General features: G+C 44.7%; 1 protein-coding gene across 4 annotated transcripts in view; it reads right to left on the bottom strand.

Moving 5' to 3' along the window:
• ELAVL3 (ELAV like RNA binding protein 3) overlaps positions 1-20,891 on the bottom strand; it is a 56,575-nt gene extending 35,684 nt beyond the window's left edge. For 3 of the 4 annotated variants that reach the window (XM_088473894.1, XM_088473897.1, XM_088473898.1), the window contains exon 1: positions 20,809-20,891. In XM_088473894.1, coding sequence (XP_088330020.1) covers positions 20,809-20,817 — 9 coding nt within the window. In that variant the 5' untranslated portion in view covers positions 20,818-20,891. The remainder of the gene's footprint in view (positions 1-20,808) is intronic. The other variant, XM_088473895.1, reaches the window with a different exon arrangement.
• Positions 20,892-26,226: the final 5,335 nt, after the last annotated feature.

Below are 26,226 nucleotides of genomic sequence, written 5' to 3'. Positions count from 1 at the left end.
ACATATAGCTACATCGCCAGCATGGGCGGCTCTGTGGCACATGAGAACTGGGATTTCTGTGTGGCATAATGTGAACTGGGGCACTACAGTGTATTTGCCACATTCGTGGTGCTGGAAGTATTTATACATTATCATTTTTAATACCATTGTCAGCATATCTTATTGACAATTTTATTGATAGGGGCCCCCACAAGTTAGTTGTCCTGGGGCCACCACAAACCTTACTTCGGCCCTGGGGACATGGTCACGCCCCTGTTCGCCATGACCTGCTTTCACAACTTCAGATGTTGGAAAGTATGTGGTCATGCACTGATTGGCCATTTTTGCGCATCTTTGCCATCTTTTGCGAAGACATCAGCAGGAAAATGGTACCGCCAGCAATATATTTTCACTTTGTGTGTGTGTGTGTGTGGGGGGGGGGGATAGAATTCTACATGCACTTCCCCATCTCTTAAATTGTCCCCAATGTGGTGTAGTAGTGTGTGTGGAGGAGATGTATGTACTGTACAGTACCTGTGCTGTGTTCGGATAGGTCATGCTGTAGTACTGTTTGAGTAGATGTCTGTATTGTAGAGTAACTGTGTGTTATGGTGTATTAGTGTGTGAGAGGGGATATTTCTGTACTGTGCATACATGTCATGATGTGAGTGTATGAGAGGGAGATGTCTGTAGTGTAAATGTGATGTGTATGGTATTACATGTCAATGTGTAGTAGCATGAGGAGATGTCTGCACAGTACTTGTGCTGTTTATAAATGTTATGGTACAGTGTGTGAGGAGATGTCTGCACCGTACCGGTGCATACATGTCATGGTGTAGTAGTGTGTGAGGAGATGTGTGTACTGTATGTGTGCTGCATACACAGTACATGTTATTATAGTAGTGTGTGAGGAGGAGATGTCTGTACCGTACCCGTGCATACATGTCATGGTGTAGTAGTGTGTGAGGAGATGTGTGTACTGTATGTGTGCTGCATACACAGTACATGTTATTATAGTAGTGTGTGAGGTGGAGATGTCTGTACCGTACCTGTGAATACATGTCATGGTATAGCAGTGTTTGAGGAGATGTGTGTACTGTATGTGTGCTGCGTACACAGTACATGTTATTATAGTAGTGTGTGAGGAGGAGATGTCTGTACCGTACCCGTGCATACATGTCATGGTGTAGTAGTGTGTGAGGAGATGTGTGTACTGTATGTGTGCTGCATACACAGTACATGTTATTATAGTAGTGTGTGAGGTGGAGATGTCTGTACCGTACCTGTGAATACATGTCATGGTATAGCAGTGTTTGAGGAGATGTGTGTACTGTATGTGTGCTGCGTACACAGTACATGTTATTATAGTAGTGTGTGAGGAGGAGATGTCTGTACCGTACCCGTGCATACATGTCATGGTGTAGTAGTGTGTGAGGAGATGTGTGTACCGTATTTGTGTGCTGCGTACACAGTACATGTTATTATAGTAGTGTGTGAGGAGATGTCTGTACAGTACCTGTGCATACATGTCATGGTGTAGTAGTGTGTGAGGAGATGTGCGTACTCTATGGCTCTGATTCAGAGCCAGACGCTCTTTGAGAGCGCTTGCTCTTAATCAGGGCGTTTTTTTTTTTTTTTTGGAATCAGGCACTATGGGCCTCATTCAGAGGCGGTCGGAGGATGTAAGCGGTCGCTCAGAAACTGGGCGGCCACTTGCATCCTGACCGCCCGCCTCTGTTGCGGTCGTTAGGCTGTGGGTTAACACCCACAGCTCTAACGACCGCTCCGGTGATGGTCGCGATGGTCAGAGACCATCGCGACCATCGGGGCTTACGACGAGACCCTAGGGTAGGGTCTCCCTTGTCGTAAGCCCCGGAGAGCTTCTGGCTCTGTCTGAGCCGGAAGCTCTCCACTGACACACCATATCATGGTGTAGTAGTGTGTGAGGAGTCTGTACTGTATCTGTGCATACATGTCATGGTGTAATAGTGTGTGAGGAGATGTGTGTGCTGTATGAGAGCTGTGTATACATGTCATGGTGTAGTAGTGTGTGAGGAGATGTCTGTACTGTATCTGTGCATACATGTAACAGTATAGTAGTGTGTGAGGAGTCTGTATTGTACCTGTACATACATGTCATGGTGTAGTAGTGTGTGAGGAGTCTGTACTGTATCTGTGCATACATGTCATGGTGTAGTAGTGTGTGAGATGTGTGTGCTGTATGAGAGCTGTGTATACATGTTATGGTATAGTAGTGTGTGAGGACATGTCTGTACTGTATCTGTGCATACATGTAACAATATAGTAGTGTGTGAGGAGTCTGTACTGTATCTACATAAATGTCATGGTGTAGTAGTGTGTGAGGAGATGTGTGTACTGTATGAGAGCTGTGTATACATGTAACAGTATAGTAGTGTGTGAGGAGTCTGTATTGTACCTGTACATACATGTCATGGTGTAGTAGTGTGTGAGGAGTCTGTACTGTATCTGTGCATACATGTCATGGTGTAGTAGTGTGTGAGGAGATGTGTGTGCTGTATGAGAGCTGTGTATACATGTTATGGTATAGTAGTGTGTGAGGAGATGTCTGTACTGTATCTGTACATACATGTAACAATATAGTAGTGTGTGAGGAGTCTGTACTGTATCTACATACATGTCATGGTGTAGTAGTGTGTGAGGAGATGTGTGTACTGTATGAGAGCTGTGTATACATGTTATGACATAGTAGTGTGTGAGGAGATGTCTATACTGTATTTGTGCATGCATGTAACAGTATAGTAGTGTGTGAGGAGTCTGTACTGTATCTACATACATGTCATGGTGTAGTAGTGTGTGAGGAGATATCTGTACTGTATCTGTGCATACATGTAACAGTATAGTAGTGTGTGAGGAGTCTCTACTGTACCTGTACATACATGTCATGGTGTAGTCGTGTGTGAGGAGTCTGTACTGTATCTGTGCATACATGTCATGGTGTAGTAGTGTGTGAGGAGAACTGTGTACTGTATAAGTGCTGTGTATACATGTCATGGTGTAGTAGTGTGTGAGGAGATGTCTGTACTGTACCTGTGCTGTGTATACATGTCATTGTAAAGTAGTGTGTGTAGAGACGCCCACTACCGCTATCTCACATCAGTAATACCTTGCAGTCCTGCGTATACATCGGGAACATTGAGTAACATCGGCCCCGCAGCAACAATTACAACATGTCTGACCTCACTCAGAAATTGCTAACCTCGGTAAGTACTCAAGCTGCGTATGCCGTCACAGTGGCTAATTTATGCACGCCCATGCAATGGCGTTCAAACGCACAGACACGCCTGCATTTCTCCAATCACTCCCCTGTCACCACCCCCAAACGCTGACCTCCCGTCACTCACTCTGCGATGGCTTTGTGTGAGCTGCGTGAGCGCAGTGCGATTGCAGTTCTGAGGATGCGCGCGCACTGCGATTCATGCGCAGTCCACGACTATCGGCCGTCTGCGTACACTATCACAATAGCGATCCGTAGTGAATCAGGCCCAATGAACGGTAGACTTTGCAATTGTGCCATTTATCAAGCTCTAAAGACGAAAAGCTCTATCTGGAGGAAAGACGGTGAAAATGTCATCGCAAGATGGCGTTATGAAGATGGCGTTAGGAAGATGGCGGAACAGAGATCCAGTGAGCACCCTCTTTCCTATGAAAAGAGCTTTCGGAATGGGATCCATTTAGACCTTTCCGTTTCCTCTGGCTCTCCCAGTGCGTGACCTTAGGTACAGAACCCTGTAGTGCTTTTAACACCTGTAAAGATAAATCTCCACAAAACTAGTTCCCAAATCAATGTGAATAGCGACGATAAGTGACTTTAGTTTTTGGGCGACATCCGCAAATTTTAATTACTAGGCCCTTTAGACTGTGCAGGAGTTGTAGCGGTGGTCAGTAGTAGTGGTGGGCAGCAGTACCGGCTGCTGAGTGCCTGTTGCTTGTGACGGCGTAGTGGTGCGCGCATGTGTGCGTGGTGGCAAGCGTCGCTGCAGCCCACACTGTCTCTGTGTCTATTCAGGTGAGCGTGCAGAGAATATACTGTATAAAAATAACCCAGGTGTATAAAATCGTCTCACAAAAATAGACGCTCTGCCTCTTGTTCGGTGCAGGCGTCTAAGAATAGAGAGGAGACAGTGAGGGGGGAGCGCGGCGGGATGAGGTGCCTCTGAACAAAGCCAAAGCAATGAGGAGGATAATGAGAGCAGGAGACAAGCTGCCTGCTGATGGCTCTGCCTGGGTGCAGGTGCAGAGAGAGAACCACACAAATTAGATGTCATTTCCGAACCAGAGGTACAGTCATCACCCACACAAAGAGCCTGGAAGAAAAATGGGTGTATTCTATACCTATAAAAGAGCCGGCAAAAGAGCGTATTTCCAGCCATACGCACTGTTCTGGCTGAAATCAAGAATAGTTCCGGTCGGTATCAATAGCGCATGTGACCACTTTGCGCTAGGTACGCGTCACGGGCGCTTATGACCCACTTGCGCGTTTCTGTTAAGTGGCCCAAACGCATTTGTTATTAGGTCGTTTAAACTGTTAAAACCTCTCTGATACTGCAGAGACGATTCCCCGTCTTGCCTACGCTAAAGGAAAACAAGAAGCAATTTGCTCAAACACACTCTCAAAAGCACATTCTATGAGACCAAGGACGCACCAATCAGTGTTAGGGGAGCGTTTGCAAACAGCCAATCACATGTGACGGCCGTCATCATCATTAGGCATTATCTGCTTATACCTTTGACCGCCCGGAAATAATACGGCTTTCCCAGGTGTATATATACGTACATCTTTGTTCGTATATGCATGAACGCCACCTTGCTGTGCTTGGCCTGGGTGATCATACAAATCAAATATATGTCACTAAGGGCCAGATGTACTAAGCTCTGGAAAGTGATACATTGGAGAGTGATAAACTACTGACCAATCAGCTCCTAACTGTCATTTTTCAAACACAGCCTGTAACATGACAGTTAGGAGCTGAGTGGCTGGTAGTTTATCACCTTCTAATTTATCACTTTCCAGAACTTAGTACATCTTTCCCTTACTCTTAAAGTGACAGTACTTTTTCTAGCAGTGACACTCTGGGAGGGGGGGGAAATTAATGAAACGCGTGGCAATGTTCGGCAGCGCATACCGCATAACTGAATTATCCACTATTTGTGTGATAATCCCCCATTGTTGAATAGAGTGGTATTTACCGCGGTGTACAGGGTACTGCAGAGACAGATACAGTGGCACACATAGGTCACATCACTCTGGTCATTATGCTACTTTCTGCTATTAAACCCCATTGTGCTGGCTCCTCCTTACAAAGAGAATGCTAATTAGTGCAAACAAAACTGCTCCGTCTCAGATGCTTGTTTGGCCTTTCTGTAATTGCCAACCGTTTCTAGCTATACTGTAATGTAACAATTTGATGCATAATTGGTTAATTACAATAACTAATTGTTGTCATTATGTATTAGTGTAGTGTGTGCAGTATTCATGGAATCTGAATTAAAGAGAAACCAGCTGACTGGCTGATCCATCCTGTGCGCCTGCACTGCTCAGAAATCCGCGTGTACCCGGTCCGTCACTTCCTATCTTTCTTATTGGGCTGTAAGCTCTAGGGAGCAGGGTCTTCACTGTGTTTGTCCCGAGTTATATTCCTGTACTGTAACTGAGAGGTGTCTGCTTCATCTCCCCATTGTATAGCGCCATTGAATACGTTAGTGCTTTATATTAAAAAAATAATACCAATTGTAAAATGATGGCAATCGTCTAACATATTGGGGGGGGAGGTATCAAACCAATCAGCTTCTAGCTATCTTTTTATAAAATGTACAACCAAGTGACTGGTTCTAGGAGGGGAGAAGCGTACTCTCACAGCTTACTAGCCAATCACAGCACCAGGAGATGTATTAAAGTGGCCAGGGGCATCTTAAAAGAGGAGCGGGCCCGTGTGCACTCCCCGTGCGGGGCCCCCTTCTCTCTCCCCGGTGCCGGCGGCCGACTGACGTGGCTGGCCAGCCACCGGAGCATTAGTAAACTCCGGGCACTAGAGTGTGCCCGGAGTCTACTGCGCATGCGCAGAACACTGGAAAAATGGCCGCCGTGGCCATTTTCCAGTGTTCTGAGCAGCGCTGACACCCGACGCAGGACCACGGACTGGTTAAGTTTAAAATAATATGGGTGCAGGGTGTGCGGTGCGGGGCCCCCTTGGACCCGGGAGCCTGTGTGCCCCGCACACACTGCACCCATTGTAGATACGCCACTGAAAGTGGCACTCTTTACCGAGGTCTAGTTACCAGAGACAGCTGCTGATGTGCTGTGTCTCTCCTCCCGGTCGGCTCCACTGGGCATGTGCGAGATCTTGCTAGCATCGCAACATCTCCAGTGCAGCAGGGATCCGGCAGCCGCCGCAGCCAGGGACAGTGCAGTGCCTGCTGTGATGGTAGGGAAACGACAGCTGCTGCTGTGAAATTCGATAGCTGCAGCTGTTGGAGCAGTTAGTGCCACTGACAGTTCATACATTGGGTAGCACATTGGTGCACTATCTTGTAGATAGCAGCGCCAATAATGACAGAGGCACATAGTGCCATTGTCATTTACCACCCAACCCCACATTAATACATGGGGGAGAAGCGGTATCAGCGCAACACTAATCCCCCTAAAGCCCGTTCATACATCTCCCCCCAGGACTACTAGGCTGGGTACATATTGTCCGATGTATTGTTTTGTCGCAGGTTGAAACGATATATATATCGGGCACATCGTCTAATGTGTACCCTGCGATTGTGCGCTTCCATCGGGTTGTCAGCGACATCGTCACATCTGATGTTGTGCACATCAGATGTGACAAACGAGCGACCCGCGGCATTCATTCTAAATGTGTCTGTGAACAATTGATCGCGCGGTCGCCATATGGTGACAGACAGGAAGGAGCTATGTGACATGGAGTCTGTCCCTCCCACCACAGGGTGACACAGACAGGAGGGAGCTATGTGACATGGGGTCTGTCCCTCTCACCACAGGGTAACACAGACAGGAAGGAGCTATGTGACATGGGGACTGTCCCTTCAACCACAGGGTGACACAGACAGGAGGGAGCTATGTGACATGGGGACTGTCCCTCCCACCACAGGGTGACACATACAGGAGGGAGCTATGTAACATGGAGTCTGTCCCTCCCACCACAGGGTGACACAGACAGGAGGGAGCTATGTGACATGGTGTCTGTCCCTCCCACCACAGGGTGACACAGACAGGAGGGAGCTATGTGACATGGGTCTGTCCCTCCCACCACAGGGTGACATAGACAGGAGGGAGCTATGTGACATGGAGTTTGTCCCTCCTACCACAGGGTGACACAGACAGGAAGGAGCTATGTGACATGGAGTCTGTCCTTCCTACCACAGGGTGACACTGACAGGAGGGAGCTATGTGACATGGAGTCTGTCCTTCCCACCACAGGGTGACACTGACAGGAGGGAGCTATGTGACATGGAGTCTGTCCTTCCCACCACAGGGTGACACTGACAGGAGGGAGCTATGTGACATGGAGTTTGTCCCTCTTACCACAGGGTGACACAGACAGAAGGGAGCTATGTGACATGGAGTCTGTCCTTCCCACCACAGGGTGATACAGACAGGATCGAGCTATGTGACATGGAGTTTGTCCCTCCCACCACAGGGTGACACAGACAGGAAGGAGCTATGTGACATGGGGTCTGTCCCTCCCACCACAGGGTGACACAGACAGGAGGGAGCTATGTGATATGGGGTTTGTCCCTCCCACACCACAGGGTGACACAGACAGGAGAGAGCTATGTAACATGGAGTCTGTCCCTCCCACCACAGGGTGACACAGACAGGAGGGAGCTATGTGGCCCATTTCAAGGTTCTGTTTGTTTCACTTTACATGTGGGCTGTGGCAATCGGGAGTTGGGACGGAGGAAAGAATATGTCCCCCAGCCGGCCAGCTCAGTAAAGAGGTGGAGCAGGAAGAGTTATAGTGGCACGATCATTGCTGCTATAATACAAGGTCACATCCCCTGTTTCATACTGCCACGAATCATGGCATCACGCTGCGAGGCGAGGGTCCACGGTGGGGGGAGCATGATGTTGTGCTTCCGGTAGATAAGGTAAATATGTGGAAATGTCAGTAGCACATATAAATGCATGTACTGGATTTCTACCCCCTTATACAATAGACAGCAGTGTGTTTCTGTTAGGGATGAGCGGGTTCGGATTTACTCGTTTCTTATCGCCACATTACCGCAAGTTCGGATTAATTCTGAATGATTAATTCTGATTTATTTTATTGGCTATCCAAAACATGTGATAGCCGATAGCCAATAAAATGCCGTTTTGAGAACTGAGTAAATCCGTCAGGTACTTGGGAGTAAACGAACACAGGTAAAACCATATTGTGCTGCATGGCGGGGTGTAGGTTCTGATTCTGAGTCGGACGCCATAGCGTCCATGTTTGCGTTCTTCGTGACAGCCTACGGACTAATATAATACAGTAATATATGCCAAAATATCTATTTGTCCGTCTATGTACGTATTAGTGGGATTTCCTGCATCCTGGTCGCACTGTCCGCTGTTTTTTTTTGTGCCCGTGCCCCAGCCGTCAACATTAGTATTTGGATTTGCACCAGCCCCGTGCTGGGTGAAAGAGACCCGTCTGAAACCGGCGTCCCAACTGCGTCCGAACATCTAACTGAAGCACAGAGGTTGCGAAGCTCAACCACGACAGGCCCACGACGCACCCATCAGAAACAGCCGCTCCGTGCGTCTTGGTACTAGCCGCCCGGAAAGGCCAACTTCACGTTAAGTCTCCATTCGCAGAAGATGCTACTTCAGGCGCCTCGTGCGGCACACGGGCACACTATATTTACTAACTCAGACACGCCAGCTGGAAATCAGGACGAGTCCATTTTAATAGAGGCCCCCCTACTCAGAATCACTCCCATAGTGCGCAGAAAGTTTTACGGCTGAGAGGGGGCTGCTCCTTGGCTGTAATGCTAACCAGCAGTGTAAGTGTATAGATAAAGCTGACAGGTATATTCGCTACATGCACAAGTGGCCAGTAATTCCCTGCATGCAGAAAACACTTGTCCCCATTGTAACACGCCATGGCTTGTGCAGGTGTGGGTGTGTGCATGTCGCTGTGTAAGGAGGGCCCCTGTCACATGTGCACTATAACACTATATACATGTACCTAGAGGGCTGTCATCAAACACTGTGCTTCCATCAGTGCACCCCACACAGATACCGTCTAACAGTAGCCTATCATTTCCGAAATCTTCCTCACACATTTCTAAACATGCCCCCTCCCCCGATCCCCCTTCAGTCCATCCCTACATACAGTCACACACTCCATCTCCCTCTAATTCTGTGTACGTCACCCGTCCATTCAGCAGCCTCACCCAATACATCATGGTGACACCCCACGCCCACAGGCTGCGTCTCACTAGCTTTCCTATCTCGTCCACTCCGTCCCTTCTCCATCTATGTCTTACAAATTGCCTCTTCATCCATCTGCTCCCATCTTGGATCCCAGCCCCCTCCCTCTCAGTATCTCTATGCATCTCATTAGGTTCTTCTCCATCCATCTCTCTGTCAATAGCCCCCCCCCCACCCCCTTCAATGTCCTCCTTTCCCCCACCCTGTTCTATATTGCACTCAATGCAACTAAAACAGCTTCTTTTATGTCTTTATTTGGCTGTTGATCAGCATAAAACACACTTGTCACCTGTCTATGAGGACAACATAAATAAATGATGATGATAATAATAATAATGATCTGCTCCAGCCGGCAGCAGCCTAACTAGCCGCCCACAATGGTCACCACCCAGGCCCTTTCCACCATGTGCGCTGGCCTGTAGCTGTCTGTCCTTCTGCCGGTGCTCAATACTACTGAAATGTACTATGCTAAGGAATATGTGGGGAGCCGCAGCCCCATCCTATATATTAGACTAGTCACTTTATCGTCCTGGGTCAGTGCACGTCTGTGTGTTGCACATATAGTTGACAGGGGGAAATGTACTAAAGCCTTGGAGATAAAGAACAAACCAATCAGCTCCTAACTGCCATAGTAACAGAACAGAAAGCGTTATACAGAGAAATAAATGTGTGTGGCCGAGGTAAGAGGTAATGGATGGATATTGCAGAGGAAGCAGGGAGAAGGGAGACAGGCGCGGTACAGAATGGGATCTTTCAGGAGATATGTGTACAGACGGGGTCTCTGGCAGTGTGACACCATGACTGTCAGAGGCAGCGGGTGACAGCAGTCTGGGAAATAGAGGACACTTTCTGTCACTGACGGTATGTGTCAGGTAGTGTGTGATACAGCTAGTATATGTCAGGTAGTGTGTGACACAGGCTAGTATATGTCAGGTAGTTGTGTGACACAGGCTAGTATATGTCAGGTAGTGCGTGACACAGGCAGTATATGTCAGGTAGTGTGTGATACAGGCTAGTATATGTCAGGTAGTGTGTGATACAGCTAGTATATGTCAGGTAGTGTGTGACACAGGCTAGTATATGTCAGGTAGTGCGTGACACAGGCAGTATATGTCAGGTAGTGTGTGATACAGGCTAGTATATGTCAGGTAGTGTGTGATACAGCTAGTATATGTCAGGTAGTGTGTGACACAGGCAGTATATGTCAGGTAGTGTGTGACACAGGCTAGTATATGTCAGGTAGTGCGTGACACAGGCTAGTATATGTCAGGTAGTGCGTGACACAGGCTAGTATATGTCAGGTAGTGTGTGACACAGGCAGTATATGTCAGGTAGTGCGTGACACAGGCAGTATATGTCAGGTAGTGTGTGATACAGGCTAGTATATGTCAGGTAGTGTGTGATACAGCTAGTATATGTCAGGTAGTGTGTGACACAGGCAGTATATGTCAGGTAGTGTGTGACACAGGCTAGTATATGTCAGGTAGTGCGTGACACAGGCTAGTATATGTCAGGTAGTGCGTGACACAGGCTAGTATATGTCAGGTAGTGTGTGACACAGAGCAGTATATGTCAGGTAGTGTGTGACACAGGCTAGTATATGTCAGGTAGTGCGTGACACAGGCTAGTATATGTCAGGTAGTGTGTGACACAGGCTAGTATATGTCAGGTAGTGTGTGACACAGAGCAGTATATGTCAGGTAGTGTGTGACACAGGCTAGTATATGTCAGGTAGTGTGTGATACAGCTAGTATATGTCAGGTAGTTGTGTGACACAGGCTAGTATATGTCAGGTAGTGTGTGACACAGGCTAGTATATGTCAGGTAGTGTGTGATACAGGCTAGTATATGTCAGGTAGTGTGTGATACACGCTAGTATATGTCAGGTAGTTGTGTGACACAGGCTAGTATATGTCAGGTAGTGTGTGACACAGGCTAGTATATGTCAGGTAGTGTGTGACACAGGCTAGTATATGTCAGGCAGTGTGTGACACAGGCTAGTATATGTCAGGTAGTGTGTGACACAGGTAATATATGTCAGGTAGTGTGTGACAAAGATAGTATATGTCAGGTAGTGTGTGACACTGGCAGTGTATGTCAGGGAGTGTGTGACACAGGCTAGTATATGTCAGGTAGTGTGTGACACTGGCAGTATAATTCAGGTAGTGTATGACACAGACAAGTATAATTCAGGTAGTACAAGTCATTGGCAGTATATGTCAGGTAGTGTGTGACACAGGCAGCATCTCTAATGCACAGGGCAGTATATGTCAGACACTGTGCAACACACTCAGTATATATCAGGTAGTGTGTGACACAAGCAGTTAATGTCAGATAGTGTGCAACACAGACAGTATATTACAGGTAGTGTGTGACACAGCCAATATATGTCAGTTAGTGTGTACCACAGGCAGTATATGTCAGGTAGTGTGTGACACAGAGCAGTATATGTCAGTGTGTGACAAAGATTATAGTATATGTCAAGTAGTGTGTGACACAGACGGTTATGTCAGGTAGTGTTTGACACAGGCTGTATATGTCAGGTAGTGTGTGACAAAGATTATAGTATATGTCAGGTAGTGTGTGATACAGACAGTATATGTGAGGTAGTGTGTGACACAGGCAATATATGTGAGGTAGAGTTTGACAAAGATTATAGTATATGTCAGGTAGTGTGTGACACAGACAGTATATGTGACGTAGTGTGTGACACAGGCTAGTATATGTCAGGTAGTGTGTGACACAGACGGTTATGTCAGGTAGTGTTTGACACAGGCAGTATATGTGAGGTGGTGTGTGACACAGACAGTATATGTCAGGTAGTGTGTGACAAAGATTATAGTATATGTCAGGTAGTGTTTGACACAGACAGTATATGTGAGGTAGTGTGTGACACAGGCTAGTATATGTGAGGTAGTGAGTGACACAGGCAGTATATGTGATGCAGTGTGTGACACAGGCAGTATATGTGACGTAGTGTGTGACACAGGCAGTATATGTCAGGTAGTGTGTGACAAAGATTATAGTATATGTCAGGTAGTGTTTGACACAGACAGTATATGTGAGGTAGTGAGTGACACAGGTTAGTATATGTGACATAGTGTGTGACACAGGCAGTATATGTGAGGTAGTGTTTGACAAAGATTATAGTATATGTCAGGTAGTGTGTGACACAGACGGTTATGTCAGGTAGTGTGTGACACAGACAGTATATGTCAGATAGTGTGTGACAAATATTATAGTATATGTCAGGTAGTGTTTGACACAGACAGTATATGTGAGGTAGTGAGTGACACAGGCAGTATATGTGACGTAGTGTGTGACACAGGTTAGTATATGTGAGGTAGTGAATGACACAGGCAGTATATGTGACGTAGTGTGTGACACAGGCAGTATATGTCAGGTAGTGTGTGACAAAGATTATAGTATATGTCAGGTAGTGTGTGACACAGACAGTATATGTGACATAGTGTGTGACACAGGCAGTATATGTGACATAGTGTGTGACACAGGCAGTATATGTCAGGTAGTGTGTGACAAAGATTATAGTATATGTGACGTAGTGTGTGACACAGGCTAGTATATGTGAGGTAGTGAGTGACACAGGCAGTATATGTGACGTAGTGTGTGACACAGACAGTATATGTGAGGTAGTGAGTGAGCAGTATATGTGACGTAGTGTGTGACACAGGCTAGTATATGTGAGGTAGTGAGTGACACAGGCAGTATATGTGACGTAGTGTGTGACAAAGGCAGTATATGTGAGGTAGTGAGTGACACAGGCAGTATATGTGACGTAGTGTGTGACACAGGCAGTATATGTCAGGTAGTGTGTGACAAAGATTATAGTATATGTCAGGTAGTGTGTGACACAGACAGTATATGTGAGGTAGTATGTGACAAAGATTATAGTATATGTCAGGTAGTGTTTGACACAGACAGTATATGTCAGGTAGTGAGTGACACATGCAGTATATGTGACGTAGTGTGTGACACAGGCTAGTATATGTGAGGTAGTGAGTGACACAGGCAGTATATGTGACGTAGTGTGTGACACAGGCAGTATATGTGAGGTAGTGAGTGACACAGGCAGTATATGTGACATAGTGTGTGACACAGGCAGTATATGTCAGGTAGTGTGTTGCAAAGATTATAGTATATGTCAGGTAGTGTTTGACACAGACAGTATATGCGAGGTAGTGAGTGACACAGGCAGTATATGTGATGTAGTGTGTGACACAGGCTAGTATATGTGAGGTAGTGAGTGACACAGGCAGTATATGTGACGTAGTGTGTGACACAGGCAGTATATGTCAGGTAGTGTGTGACAAAGATTATAGTATATGTCAGGTAGTGTGTGACACAGACAGTATATGTGACATAGTGTGTGACACAGGCAGTATATGTGACATAGTGTGTGACACAGGCAGTATATGTCAGGTAGTGTGTGACAAAGATTATAGTATATGTGACGTAGTGTGTGACACAGGCTAGTATATGTGAGGTAGTGAGTGACACAGGCAGTATATGTGACGTAGTGTGTGACACAGACAGTATATGTGAGGTAGTGAGTGAGCAGTATATGTGACGTAGTGTGTGACACAGGCTAGTATATGTGAGGTAGTGAGTGACACAGGCAGTATATGTGACGTAGTGTGTGACAAAGGCAGTATATGTGAGGTAGTGAGTGACACAGGCAGTATATGTGACGTAGTGTGTGACACAGGCAGTATATGTCAGGTAGTGTGTGACAAAGATTATAGTATATGTCAGGTAGTGTGTGACACAGACAGTATATGTGAGGTAGTATGTGACAAAGATTATAGTATATGTCAGGTAGTGTTTGACACAGACAGTATATGTCAGGTAGTGAGTGACACATGCAGTATATGTGACGTAGTGTGTGACACAGGCTAGTATATGTGAGGTAGTGAGTGACACAGGCAGTATATGTGACGTAGTGTGTGACAAAGGCAGTATATGTGAGGTAGTGAGTGACACAGGCAGTATATGTGACGTAGTGTGTGACACAGGCAGTATATGTCAGGTAGTGTGTGACAAAGATTATAGTATATGTCAGGTAGTGTGTGACACAGACAGTATATGTGAGGTAGTATGTGACAAAGATTATAGTATATGTCAGGTAGTGTTTGACACAGGCAGTATATGTGAGGTAGTGAGTGACACAGGCAGTATATGTGACATAGTGTGTGACACAGGCAGTATATGTCAGGTAGTGTGTTGCAAAGATTATAGTATATGTCAGGTAGTGTTTGACACAGACAGTATATGCGAGGTAGTGAGTGACACAGGCAGTATATGTGATGTAGTGTGTGACACAGGCTAGTATATGTGAGGTAGTGAGTGACACAGGCAGTATATGTGACGTAGTGTGTGACACAGGCAGTATATGTGAGGTAGTGAGTGACACAGGCAGTATATGTGACGTAGTGTGTGACACATGCAGTATATGTCAGGTAGTGTGTGACAAAGATTATAGTATATGTCAGGTAGTGTGTGACACAGACAGTATATGTGAGGTAGTGTGTGACACAGACAGTATATGTGACGTAGTGTATGACACAGACAGTATATGTGACGTAGTGTGTGACACAGACAGTATATGTGAGGTAGTGTGTGACACAGACAGTATATGTGAGGTAGTGTTTGACAAAGATTATAGTATATGTCAGGTAGTGTGTGACACAGACAGTATATGTGAGGTAGTGTGTGACACAGACAGTATATGTGAGGTAGTGTTTGACAAAGATTATAGTATATGTCAGGTAGTGTGTGACACAGATGGTATATGTGACGTAGTGTGTGACACAGACAGTATATGTGAGGTAGTGTGTGACACAGACAGTATATGTGAGGTAGTGTTTGACAAAGATTATAGTATATGTCAGGTAGTGTGTGACACAGACAGTATATTTGTGTGTGTGACACAGACAGATAGTGTGTGACACAGACAGTATATGTGACGTAGTGTGTGACACAGACAGTATATGTGAGGTAGTGTGTGACACAGACAGTATATGTGAGGTAGTGTTTGACAAAGATTATAGTATATGTCAGGTACAGACAGTATATGTGAGGTAGTGTGTGACACAGACAGTATATGTGAGGTAGTAGGTGACAAAGATTATAGTATATGTCAGGTAGTGTGCGACACAGATAGTATATGTGTGTGACAGGGCAGTGAATGTCAGGTACTGTTTGACACAAACTATAGGGGAAATGAAATAGCTTGCAATAGCAATTCAGTCTGTTTTTTTAAAGTGACAATCATCTATAAAGGTAAAACCAAGTTAGTTTTGGCTGTTAAATTTTTGCCACTTAAAAAAAAATGGGGAGGGTGGCAGAATCCACGGAAAGCATACCACAGGATATTACATTTCCACCTATACAAGTCAGGCCATGTGTGTGACACAGTCAGTATGTGATACAGGCAGTATGTGACAAGTAATGTGTGATACAGTCAGCAAATGTCTGACACAAGCAGTATATGTTAGGTAGTGTGTGACACAGGCAGTATATGTCAGGTAGTGTGTGACACAGGCAATATATATTAGGTAGTGTGTGACACAGGCAGTACATGACAGGTAATGTGTGACACATAGCAGTATACTGTATATTAGAAATATTGTGCACACAGGGCAGTAAATGTCAGATAGTGTGTGACACAGGCTAGCATATGTCAGGTAGTGTGTGATACAAGTAGTATATGTGAGTCAGGCAGTGACATAGAGCAGTATATGTGAGGTAGTGTGTGACACAGGCTAGTATATGTCAGGTAGTGTGTGACACAGGCTAGCATATGTGAGGTAGTGTGTGACACAGGCTAGTATATGTCAGGTAGTGTGTGACACAGGCTAGCATATGTGAGGTAGTGTGTGACACAGGCTAGTATATGTCAGGTAGTGTGTGATACAGCTAGTATATGTGAGTCAGAGGGTGACACAGAGCATTGTATGTCAGGTCATGTGTGACACAGACAGTATATGTCAGGTAGTGTGTGATACAGTTAGTATATGTGAGTCAGGCAGTGACAAAGAGCAGTGTACTGTATGTCAGGTAGTGTGTGACACAGGCTAGTATATGTCAGATATTGTGTGAAACTAGCAGTATATATCAGGTAGCAAGTGAAACAGGCAGTATACTGTATGTCAGGAAGTGTGTGACACAGTTAGTATATGTCAGTCAGAGTGTGACACAGAGCAGTATATGTCAGGGAGTGTGTGATACAGGCAGAAAATGCCAGGTTGTGTGTGATACAGAGCAGTAACCAGTATCTAATGTAGTGTGTGACACTGACAGTATATGTTAGGTAGTGTGTGACACTAGCAGTGTATGTCAGGTAGTGTGTGACACTAGCAGTGTATGTCAGGTAGTGTGTGACACTAACAGTGTATGTCAGGTAGTGTGTGACACTGGCAGTGTATGTCAGTTAGTGTGTGATACAGTTAGTGTATGTGAGTCAGGGTATTGTATATTAGGTACAGTGTATCCGGAAAGTATATACAATGCTTCACTTTTTCCACATCTTGTTATGTTACAGCCTGATTCCTAAATGGAATAAATAAATTTTTGTGCTCAAAATTCTGAACACAATACCCCATAATGACAACGTGTAAAAAGTTATTTTAGATTTTTGCAAATTTGATTAAAAAAAAAAAAAAAAAACTAAGAAATCACAACCTTTGCTCAATACTTTGTTGCACCTTTGGCAGCAATTACAGCCTCAAGTTTTTTTGAATATGATGCCACAAGCTTGGCACACCTATCTTTGGGCAGTTTCGCCCATTCCTCTTTGCAGCACCTCTCAAGCTCTATCAGGTTGGATTGGAAGCGTCGGTGCAAAGCCATTTTCAGGTCTTTCCAGAGATGTTCAATTGGATTCAAGTCTGGGCTCTGGCTGGGCCACTCAAGGACATTCACAGAGTTGTCCTGAAGACACTCCTTTGATATCTTGGCTGGGTGCTTAGGGTCGTTGTCCTGCTGAAAGACCCCAGTCTGAGGTCAAGAGCACTCTGGAGCAGGGTTTCATCCAGGATGTCTCTGAACATTGCTGTATTCATCTTTCCCTCTATCCTGAATAGTCTCACAGTTCCTGCCGCTAAAAAACATCCCCACAGCATGATGCTGCCACCACCATGCTTCACTGTAGGGATGGTAATGGCCTGGTGATGAGCGGTGCCTGGTTTTCTCCAACATAACGCCTGGCATTCACACCAAAGAGTCCAATCTTTGTCTCATCAGCCCAGAGAGTCCTTCAGGTGTATTTTGGCAAACTCCAGACGGGCTGCCATGTGCTTTTTACTAAGGAGTGGCTTCCATCTGGCCACTCTACCATACAGGCCTGATTGGTGGATTGCTACAGAGATGGTTGTCCTTCTGGAAGGTTTACCTCTCTCCATAGAGGAATGCTGTAGCTCTGACAGAGTGACCATCGAGTTCTCGGTCACCTCCCTGACTAGGGTCTTTCTCCCCCAATCGCTCAGTTTAGATGGCCGGCCAACTCTAGGAAGAGTCCTGGTGGTTTTAAACTTCTTCCATTTACGGATGATGGAGGCCACTGTGCTCATTGGGACCTTCAAAGCAGCAGATATTTTTCTGTACCCTTCCCCAGATTTGTGCCTCGAGAAAATCCTGTCTCGGAGGTCTACAGACAACTCCTTGGACTTCATGCTTGATTTGTGCTCTGACATGCACTGTCAAGTGTGGGACCTTAGATAGACAGGTGTATGCCTTTCAAAATCATGTCCAATCAGCTTAATTTACTACAGGTGGCCTCCAACTAAGCTGTAGGAACATCTCAAGGATGATCAGTAGAAACATGATGCACCTGAGCTCAATTAGCTTCATGGCAACGGCCGTGAATACTTGTGTACATGTGATTTCTTAGTGTGTTTTTTTTTTAAATTAAATTTGCTAAAATCTCAAAAAAACTTTTTACACGTTGTCATTATGGGGTATTGTGTGTAGAATTTTCAGGACAAAAATGAATTTATTCCATTTTGGAATAAGGCTGTAACATAACAAAATGTGGAAAAAGTGAAGCATTGTATATACTTTCCGGATACACTGTACCTAATATACAATACCCTGACTCACATACACTAACTGTATCACACACTAACTGACATACACTGCCAGTGTCACACACTACCTGACATACAGTGTTGTGAATACTTTCCGGATGTAGCCTGTGACATTGGCAGTGTATGTCAGGTAGTGTGTGACACTGGCAGTATATATCAGGTAGCGTGTGATACAGACAGTGTATGTCAGGCAGTGTATGTCAGGTAGTGTGTGACACAGGCAATATATGTCAGGTAGTGTGTGACACAGGCTAGTCTATGTCAGGTAGTGTGTGACACAGGCAGTATATGTCAGGTAGTGTGTGACACAGGCAATATATGTCAGGTAGTGTGTGACACAGGCTAGTCTATGTCAGGTAGTGTGTGACACAGGCAGTATATGTCAGGTAGTGTGTGACACAGGCAGTATATGTCAGGTAGTGTGTGACACAGGCTAGTATATGTCAGGTAGTGTGTGACACAGGCAGTATATGTCAGGTAGTGTGTGACACAGGCTAGTATATGTCAGGTAGTGTGTGTCACAGGCTAGTATATGTCAGGTAGTGTGTGACACAGGCAATATATGTCAGGTAGTGTGTGACACAGGCTAGTATATGTCAGGTAGTGTGTGACACAGGCAGTATATGTCAGGTAGTGTGTGACACAGGCAGTATATGTCAGGTAGTGTGTGACACAGGCAGTATATGTCAGGTAGTGTGTGACACAGGCAGTATATGTCAGGTAGTGTGTGACACAGGCTAGTATATGTCAGGTAGTGTGTGACACAGGCTAGTATATGTCAGGTAGTGTGTGACACAGGCAATATATGTCAGGTAGTGTGTGACACAGGCTAGTATATGTCAGGTAGTGTGTGACACAGGCAGTATATGTCAGGTAGTGTGTGACACAGGCAGTATATGTTTAGGTAGTGGGTGATACAGACAGTGTATGTCAGGCAGTGTATGTCAGGTAGTGTGTGACACAGGCTAGTATATGTCAGGTAGTGTGTGATACAGGCAGTATATGTCAGGTAGTGTGTGACACAGGCAGTATATGTCAGGTAGTGTGTGATACAGGCTAGTATATGTCAGGTAGTTGTGTGACACAGGCTATGTCAGGTAGTGTGTGATACAGACAGTGTATGTCTGGCAGTGTATGTCAGGTAGTGTGTGACACAGGCTAGTATATGTCAGGTATGACAGTGTATGTCAGGCAGTGTATGTCAGGCAGTGAATGTCAGGCAGTGTATGTCAGGCAGTGTATGTCAGGCAGTGTATGTCAGGTAGTGTGTGACACTGGACAGTGAATAGATAAGGGATTCCATGGCATATAGCAATATATATAAAATATAGTGTATAACAGAAAACAGTGTGCAACGTAATGTGTGATGCATAGTAAACAGCTAAATCAGAATTTCCCAATAATATAAAATAAAGAAATATATATATATATATATATATATATGTATATATGTATGTATGTATGTAACGATCCCGGTTTGTATATTAATGTACAGTTGCATATCCTGGTAAGAGGGGTAATTATACACACACAGGCATGCTCACACGCCCAGTGATTGCCATCTCTCTTCTATTGTTCTCAAGAACCTTCTCCCCCTCCCCTTCATGTTCCTGTAGGTACCAGCTGCAGCCGGGGTGGGTGTTTGTGGTGTCAGCCTGTGCAATGTCTGCATTCTTACAGCCCGCATCCATTGCATCCATCCATCCATGTATGTATGTATGTATGTATGTATCTATCTAATTATATATCTATCTAATTATCAATATATCTAGCTAATTACCTGTCTATATATCTAATTAGCTATCTATACACATGTTATATTTTTATTTCTGTCTCTTATCTCTCTGTCATCTATCCATCCATCCATCCTAATATCCCATTATCCATCTAGATGTTATATCTCACTCTGTCTATGTATCTATGTATTAGTGTAAGTTACGTGGCCGTACCATAGACTCAGAGTGCATCCTTTTATCTCATCCCCCCACTCTCCCTATCACTCTGCCTTCTCTGCCCCTCCTCTGTCCTTCCCTCTGCTGCATTGTAAGACGCATTAAAGTCCCAGATGGGTTTCCCTTGGGAGTGCTTTCTCCATGCCTCTACCTTTCCATCCACCTTACTTCCTCCTCCTCCTCCGCTAGCACAGTGCAGAAATAACCCTGGTCACCTCCTCTTTAACCCTTCCGCACACCGCATGCAAGCACACCCAGAGCCTCGGCAATAAAGAAAGATGGCGGCACTTACAGTCACCATGCTTAGGGAACGTAGGTTGGCTCCTGTAGATTTTCGGTTGCGTCTCTCTTGTCGCCGGGTTCCTTTTCTTAGCGTCCTGGCGTCCGAGGTGCGCCTGCCCACCCCGCCGCTCCCTTGCCCCCTCCCGGCGGCCGTCACGGGATCGAGACAAGAAACCGGAGCGTGAAAAATGTAAAAATTAAAAAAAATCAAATACTATGAAAATATTCCCTCGGCTTGAACAAAGGGGAGGGGGGGGGGGGCTGAGATTCCAAAGATGCTTCGAGATGGTAGAAAAAGATCCCCAAAATAGATATATAAATATAGATATAAAAATATTGATGAAGCAATCAGCAGAGAGACGGGATGGGTATGCAGTTTGGAGGTAAGAGGGGGGGGGTCTTTGTCTGGAAAGAAGAGGTGGGGGTGGGGGTCCAAGATTTTGGAGAGAGGAAGTGAGAGAAAGGGAGGAGGGAAGGATCCGATGTGACTCTTAGTGTCTTAATCCCAAAGTGCTGTCACCTTACTCTCCCTTCATGTGAACAGTCTGGTCCCCCTCTGCTCATTTATATATGGTCCTGTGGATGGTGCAGCTCTCTCTGTTATTGGCTGGGAGAACAAGAGAAAGGGGGGGGGGGTGATGGATCTCTCCCTCCTCTTTTCTTGTGTGGTTTTTTCTTCCTTCCAGTTCTCCAGGCCCCCTGAGAAGAAGGGCTTAGAGGAGGAGACTGTCACACCTGCCAAAGCAGCTCGTACCCCCTCTATGTCTCTATACGTCCTCTGTCTCCATCCGTCAGCCTTATAGTTCCTCCATCTCTCTCTCTCTCTGTTTCCCCCACCTCTTGTATTAGCTTCGATCCATCTCCTGGAGTTATCCTTGTGTCAGTCATCTACTCCACCTACTCTGCGCTGCCGTCCCGGAACTCTCCGCTCTCCTCCTGCATCCCTCTGCTCATCTCTCTGCTCACCATCCTATGCCCGTCCTCCTCTCTCCTCCATCTCTCATGTCTTCCCTCTCGTGGTCCATCCCTGTGGTCCTGCTCTCCTACGCTCACACAGAGCAAAAAGTTGCTATGTGTGTGCAGGGCGAGCTGCTGTGTGAAAGCTCTGCTGAGTGCGTGGATAGAATGGAAGGGAAATCTCTGTAAATATAAATACATATATAGCCCCGTCACACATTCAAATTTGACAAATCAAATCCCCCTCCTCTTTATTTGTACACTTCTGCGCACCTCAATGCCCCCATATTACTTTATCCAAATTTAGCATCATTAATGCACAAAAGCAACTTCTGCGTTGCGCTCTGTTCGCTCAGGGTAAAGATTGTCGGCTGTATGTATTCCTACATCATTATAAGCCATAGGATAGTACAAGTCTACTTTATGCAGGTAACCTGCAGTATTTGCATTAATTATGAACCTGTCAAAATCCCAGGAGACTGCACTGGACTGTTACGTAATATTCGCAGACATTCCAGCATACACAAATTTCCCCAATTACCCTCCATGAATTTTGGGAATGGGGTTATTCAGCTGAAGGTCGTAGATTTTGGATACACCTCTCACTTAGCACTGGGGCAATGTGCACCTGTTGGCATTCAGGACAATTATCTCAACCCACTTTCTGCAGAATGTAGTAACACACAAGTCACCAAAATGTTACAGGACTGATGTATATTATTAGTTGTGACCATACAGTGGTAGTATAGAAGTGTTAGTTAGGATCAGGCAGTGATACAGAACCTGATGCTAAATTAGGTGTAAGTGTATCAGGATGTAGGAGACTCAGGGTGTAGGTGCATCGTGGTGTCGGTGTATTGGGGCCTAAGTGTTCAGGGTGTAAGTGTAACGGGGTGTAAGTGTATCCGTATGTAGGTGTAATGGGGTCAAGGTGTATTGGGGTGTAAGTGTATCAGGATGTAGATGTATCAGGGTGTAAGTGTATCAGGGTGTAAGTGTATCAGGATGTAGATGTATCAGGGTGTAAGTGTATCAGGGTGTACTGTGGATGTATCAGGATATAAGTGTATCAGAGTATAAGTGAATCAGGGTGTAAGTGTATCAGGATGTAAGTATATCAGGATGTAAGTATATCAGGATGTAGGTGTATCAGGATATAAGTGTATTAGGATGTAAGTATATTAGGATGTAGGTGTATCAGGATGTAGGTATATCAGGATGTAGGTGTATAAGGATGTAGGTATATCAGGGTGTAAGTGTATCAGGATGTAGGTATATCAGGGTGTAAGTGTATCAGGATGTAAGAGTATCAGGATGTAGGTATATCAAGGTGTAAGTGTATCAGGATGTAAGTGTATCAGGGTGTAAGTGTATCAGGGTGTAGGTGAATCAGGATGTAGCTATATCATGTTGTAGGTATATCAGTGTGTAAGTGTATCAGGATGTAGGTATATCAGGATGTAAGTGTATTAGGATGTAGGTATATCAGGATGTAGGTGTATCAGGATGTAAGTGTATCAGGGTGTAGGTATATCAGGATGTAAGTGTATCAGGATGTAGGTATATCAGGATGTAGGTGTATCAGGATGTAGGTATATCAGAATGTAGGTATATCAGGGTGTAAGTGTATCAGGGTGTAAGTGTATCAGGGTGTAAGTGTATCAGGATGTAGGTATATCAGGGTGTAAGTGTATCAGGATGTAGGTGTATCAGGATATAAGTGTATCAGGATGTAGGTGTATCAGGGTGTAGGTATATCAGGGTGTAAGTGTATCAGGATGTAGGTATATCAGGGTGTAAGCATATCAGGGTGTAAGTGAATCAGGATGTAAGTGTATCAGGATGTAGGTATATCAGGGTGTAAGTGTATCATGATGTAAGTGTATCAGGGTGTAAGTGTATCAGGGTGTAGGTGTATCAGGATGTAGGTATATCAGGGTGTAAGTGTATCAGGATGTAGGTATATCAGGGTGTAAGTGTATCAGGATGTAGGTATATCAGGGTGTAAGTGTATCAGGATGTAGGTATATCAGGGTGTAAGTGTATCAGAATGTAACAATATCATGATGTAGGTATATCAGGGTGTAAGTGTATCAGAATGTAGGTGTATCAGGGTATAAGTGTATCAGGGTGTAGGTATATCAGGATGTAAGTGTATCAGGGTGTAAGTGTATCAGGATGTATGTGTCTCAGGGTATAAGTGAATCAGGATGTAAGTGTAACAGGATGTAGGTATATCAGGGTGTAAGTGTATCATGATGTAAGTGTATCAGGGTGTAAGTGTATCAGGATGTAGGTATATCAGGGTGTAAGTGTATCATGATGTAAGTGTATCAGGATGTAGGTATATCAGGGTGTAAGTGTATCAGGATGTAGGTATATCAGGGTGTAAGTGTATCAGGATGTAAGTGTATCAGGATGTAGGTATATCAGGGTGTAAGTGTATCAGAATGTAACACTATCATGGTGTAGGTATATCAGGGTGTAAGTGTATCAGAATGTAGGTGTATCAGGGTATAAGTGAATCAGGGTGTAGGTATATCAGGGTGTAAGTGTATCAGGGTGTAGGTATATCAGGATGTAAGTGTATCAGGGTGTAAGTGTATCAGGATGTATGTGTCTCAGGGTATAAGTGAATCAGGATGTAAGTGTATCAGGATGTAGGTATATCAGGGTGTAAGTGTATCATGATGTAAGTGTATCAGGGTGTAAGTGTATCAGGATGTAGGTGTATCAGGGTGTAAGTGTATCATGATGTAAGTGTATCAGGATGTAGGTATATCAGGGTGTAAGTGTATCAGGATGTAGGTATATCAGGGTGTAAGTGTATCAGGATGTAAGTGTATCAGGATGTAGGTATATCAGGGTGTAAGTGTATCATGATGTAAGTGTATCAGGGTGTAAGTGTATCAGGATGTATGTGTATCAGGATGTAGGTATATCAGGGTGTAAGTGTATCAGGATGTAACAATATCATGATATAAGTGTATCAGGGTGTAGGTATATCAGGGTGTAAGTGTATCAGAATGTAGGTGTATCAGGGTATAAGTGAATCAGGGTGTAGGTATATCAGGGTGTAAGTGTATCAGGATGTAGGGGTATCAGGGTATAAGTGAATCAGGGTGTAGGTATATCAGGATGTTAGTGTATCAGGGTGTAAGTGTATCAGGATGTATGTGTCTCAGGGTTTAAGTGAATCAGGATGTAAGTGTATCAGGATGTAGGTATATCAGGGTGTTAGTGTATCAGGATGTAAGTGTATCAGGATGTAGGTATATCAGGGTGTAAGTGTATCGTGATGTAAGTGTATCAGGGTGTAAGTGTATCAGGATGTAGGTGTATCAGGGTGTAAGTGTATCAGGATGTAGGTGTATCAGGATGTAGGTATATCAGGGTATAAGTGTATTATGATGTAAGTGTATCAGGATGAAGGTATATCAGGGAGTAAGTTTATCAGGATATAGCTATATCATGGTGTAGGTATATCAGAGTGTAAGTGTATCAGGATGCAGGTATATCAGGATGTAGGTATATCAGGGTGTAAGTGTATCAGGATGTAGGCATATCAGGGTGTAAATGTATCAGGATGTAAGTGTATCAGGGTGTAAGTGTATCAGGATGTAGGTGTATCAGGATGTAAGTGGATCAGGATCTAGCTATATCATGGTGTAAATGTATCAGGGTGTAAGTGTATCAGGATCTAGCTATATCATGGTGTAAGTGTATCAGGGTGTAAGTGTATCATGATGTAAGTGTATCAGGGTGTAAGTGTATCAGGATGTAGGTGTATCAGGATGTAAGTGGATCAGGATCCAGCTATATCATGGTGTAAGTGTATCAGGGTGTACGAGTATCAGGATCTAGCTATATCATGGTGTAAGTGTATCAGGGTGTAAGTGTATCAGGATGTAGGTGTATCAGGGTGTAAGTGTATCAGGATGTATGTGTCTCAGGGTATAAGTGAATCAGGATGTAAGTGTAAGGATGTAGGTATATCAGGGTGTAAGTGTATCATGATGTAAGTGTATCAGGGTGTAAGTGTATCAGGGTGCAAGTGTATCAGGATGTAATTATATCAGGGTGTAAGTGTATCATGATGTAAGTGTATCAGGATGTAGGTATATCAGGGTGTAAGTGTATCAGGATGTAGGTATATCAGGGTGTAAGTGTATCAGGATGTAAGTGTATCAGGATGTAGGTATATCAGGGTGTAAGTGTATCAGAATGTAACAATATCATGGTGTAGGTATATCAGGGTGTAAGTGTATCAGAATGTAGGTGTATCAGGGTATAAGTGAATCAGGGTGTAGGTATATTAGGGTGTAAGTGTATCAGGATGTAGGTATATCAGGATGTAAGTGAATCAGGGTGTAAGTGTATCAGGATGTATGTGTCTCAGGGTATAAGTGAATCAGGATGTAAGTGTATCAGGATGTAGGTATATCAGGGTGTAAGTGTATCATGATGTAAG

This window comes from Taudactylus pleione, unplaced genomic scaffold (assembly GCF_031769625.1).
Source record: "Taudactylus pleione unplaced genomic scaffold, aTauple2 ptg000145l, whole genome shotgun sequence".
Lineage (NCBI taxonomy): Eukaryota > Metazoa > Chordata > Amphibia > Anura > Myobatrachidae > Taudactylus > Taudactylus pleione.
Note: the sequence above shows the minus strand (reverse complement) of the source record. Positions and strands in the feature narration are given on the sequence as shown.